We start from the raw sequence: 2,439 nt of genomic DNA, 5'->3' as shown, positions 1-2,439 counted from the left end.
TCCTCCCGGGTGACATTCTGGATCAGCAGGGATGCATTGGAATATAGTGTTTCTCGTCCACTGTATGCAGGCCCAGATATAATTATTTGACTGGCTACTACATATGATGTAATGTAATTGTGGAGGTCCATCGTTCGCCCTTTGCGCCAGCTATAGCTGGCAAGATTATGGGGCAAATTGTGAACAAGTAGAAGAACATCCTTCCCCTCGGAAACTTTGGGTGGCTGGGCTTCAATCATGACTTGGGCAGTGGTGAGCGGGTTCCAGAAGTTTAAAAGTGATGCTAGGAGGTGGAGAGAGCATCAGTTAATATTGAGACCTATGTATTGGGGTGAAAAGATGGGGCCCTAGGTCCTGAGAAGTTCTCTTCAAACCTCAGCCTTGAAGACACACACACAAACACATACACGCCCATAAAAACACATACACACACAAAAGGGGCATGTATGTTTGTGTGTGTGTATGTGTGTGTCCTACTGTCCTACTAGGTCAAGGTCAGCAGCATGACCCCCATTCCTTCAACACTTCTGACCTTGGCATTTTTCTGTTTGGAATCCTCTTCCCCGGGGGTCCGCACAGCCCCCTCCACACTGCCCTCAGGTCCTGCTCACATCAGAGCATCCTTAGACTTCTTTCCTGACACCACCTTCAGAGACCCTCGGTCTTCCCTTTCTGACCTTTCCCTGCTCTGCTCCCTCCAGGGTTCTTGTCAACACTTGACCTCACATTCTAGATCTCTTTCCATGTCTGTCTTCCTCCCCATGACAGCGTGAGCTCCGTGAGGACAGGGACTTTTGTGATCTTGGTTGTGCCCCAGTGCCTGGAATAGGCTGCAGACTCCTGTAGATGTGAGAGTTCTCAGGGCCCTCCACGCCCTGGGTGTTTTTGTTTTCTCCCAATTGTCGAGGTTTTTTGCTGAGGACAGTGTTTCATGCCCTGTTTATATATTTATTTGAAGTGTCATCTGATATAGTTATTATTATCATTTTTCAAAATGTGGTTGCCCCTTATGATTAATCAGGAAAGCAGAACACTTAAGATTTTCCTACCTCTTACCAATTCCGGTTCAATGTGGCTTTCCTGTTTTGACCCCTGTCCCTCTCTGGTGTATTTTCCCCTATCCAGGCTCCAACAGAGCCTTCTTTCCTCCTTTTTTTCTTTTTTTTTTTTGAGACAGAGTCTCGTACTGTCGCCCAGGCTGGCGTGCGGTGGCTCTATCTCAGCTCACTGCAACTTCTGCCTCCCGGGTTCACGTGATTCTCCTGCCTTAGCCTCCCGAGTAGCTAGGATTACAGGAGCACACCACCATACCTGGTTAATTTTTTGTATTTTTAGTAGAGACAGGGCTTCACTCTGTTGGCCAGACTGACCTTGAACTCCTGATCTCGAGCTCCTGATCTCGTGATCCACCCACCTCAGCCTCTCAATGTGCTGGCTTCTTTTATTTTTTGGAACCACATCCTCTCCAGGAGACCCCATCCAGTGACTCTGCTTCCTCCTCCTGTCATCTCCCAGGAAGTTCTCTCCTCACCTGTGAGCAGGAGCCCCTTCCAGGTGATGCGCTGTGTGCACGGAGGGGCTGAGAGGAGCCCCATTGTCTCTGCTGCCTGTATGTTCTCCTCTGTGGAGATGAGCCTAGGATCCAGAAGCTTCCTGAGCACGGCTGTCAGCTGTGCTGTCCTTCCTCCTTCTGCGCTGAGCCTCTTCCTGGGGCAGGAGCAATTCTTAGGCTCATGGGCGGGGTCAGGCCCAGGACACCTCTCTGTCCCCTCCTCTCTCTGTCCTGCCTCCTTGTCCCTCATTCTGTTTTTCCTTTTGTCCATGTTTCAGGTCCCTGGGAATTGTGGAGGCCTCTGCCTTTTTCAGCAGTGATTCTTTCACCAAACCTCAACACATACTTTGTGCAGACACACACACACACAGAAGAGACACACACAGACCCACACAGTCACACACATACCCTGCAGGTTGGGCAAACACAGTCCTGGGCCTCAGCCTCCTGCTGTCCCCATGGCTCTGGATTGGGGTGCACATTCACGCCCTTTGCCCTCTTTCATCTCCATCTGGCTCTCCCCTTCAGTGCAGGAGGCTGGAGCTCCACCAGGTCCCTGTCACAATGACGCCCCACTGTGCTGTGGGTAAGCTGTGTGTTGCCCGGTGAGAGGGACGCTTCTTTTCTCTAATCGTGTCTAGCATGGCTGCAGATTCCAAGGATGGACATTCAGGACCTGGGTGTCCCAGAGGAAACTGTCCTTCCTGGAGGTGTGCAGGGTGAATCTCTCATGCCTCTTGGGAGTAGAGGCCTGTGTTGGTTGCTCAGTGGGGGCTGTGAGTCCCAAAGTCAAAGGGATATTTCTCAGTCACTCTATGGCTGCCTGGGGTCTGGCGGCTGAGGTGGAGCTCAGGGTTTCTCATGTTCTTCCTGACCATCTTTGATGT

General features: G+C 51.0%; 1 protein-coding gene across 1 annotated transcript; it reads right to left on the bottom strand.

The window, feature by feature from the left end:
* LOC116464351 (pregnancy-specific beta-1-glycoprotein 8-like) lies at window positions 1-1,693 on the bottom strand (the record flags this gene model as incomplete). Its single annotated transcript, XM_032147605.2, has 2 exons — window positions 1,532-1,693; window positions 1-283 (listed from the first exon to the last, which is right to left on the bottom strand). Coding segments are annotated over exons 1-2 (347 nt in total), but the record flags the coding sequence as incomplete, so codon positions are not given.
* Window positions 1,694-2,439: the final 746 nt, after the last annotated feature.

This window comes from Hylobates moloch, unplaced genomic scaffold, assembly GCF_009828535.3.
Source record: "Hylobates moloch isolate HMO894 unplaced genomic scaffold, HMol_V3 SCAFFOLD_470, whole genome shotgun sequence".
In the NCBI taxonomy this organism is placed as follows: Eukaryota; Metazoa; Chordata; class Mammalia; order Primates; family Hylobatidae; genus Hylobates; species Hylobates moloch.
Note: the sequence above shows the minus strand (reverse complement) of the source record. Positions and strands in the feature narration are given on the sequence as shown.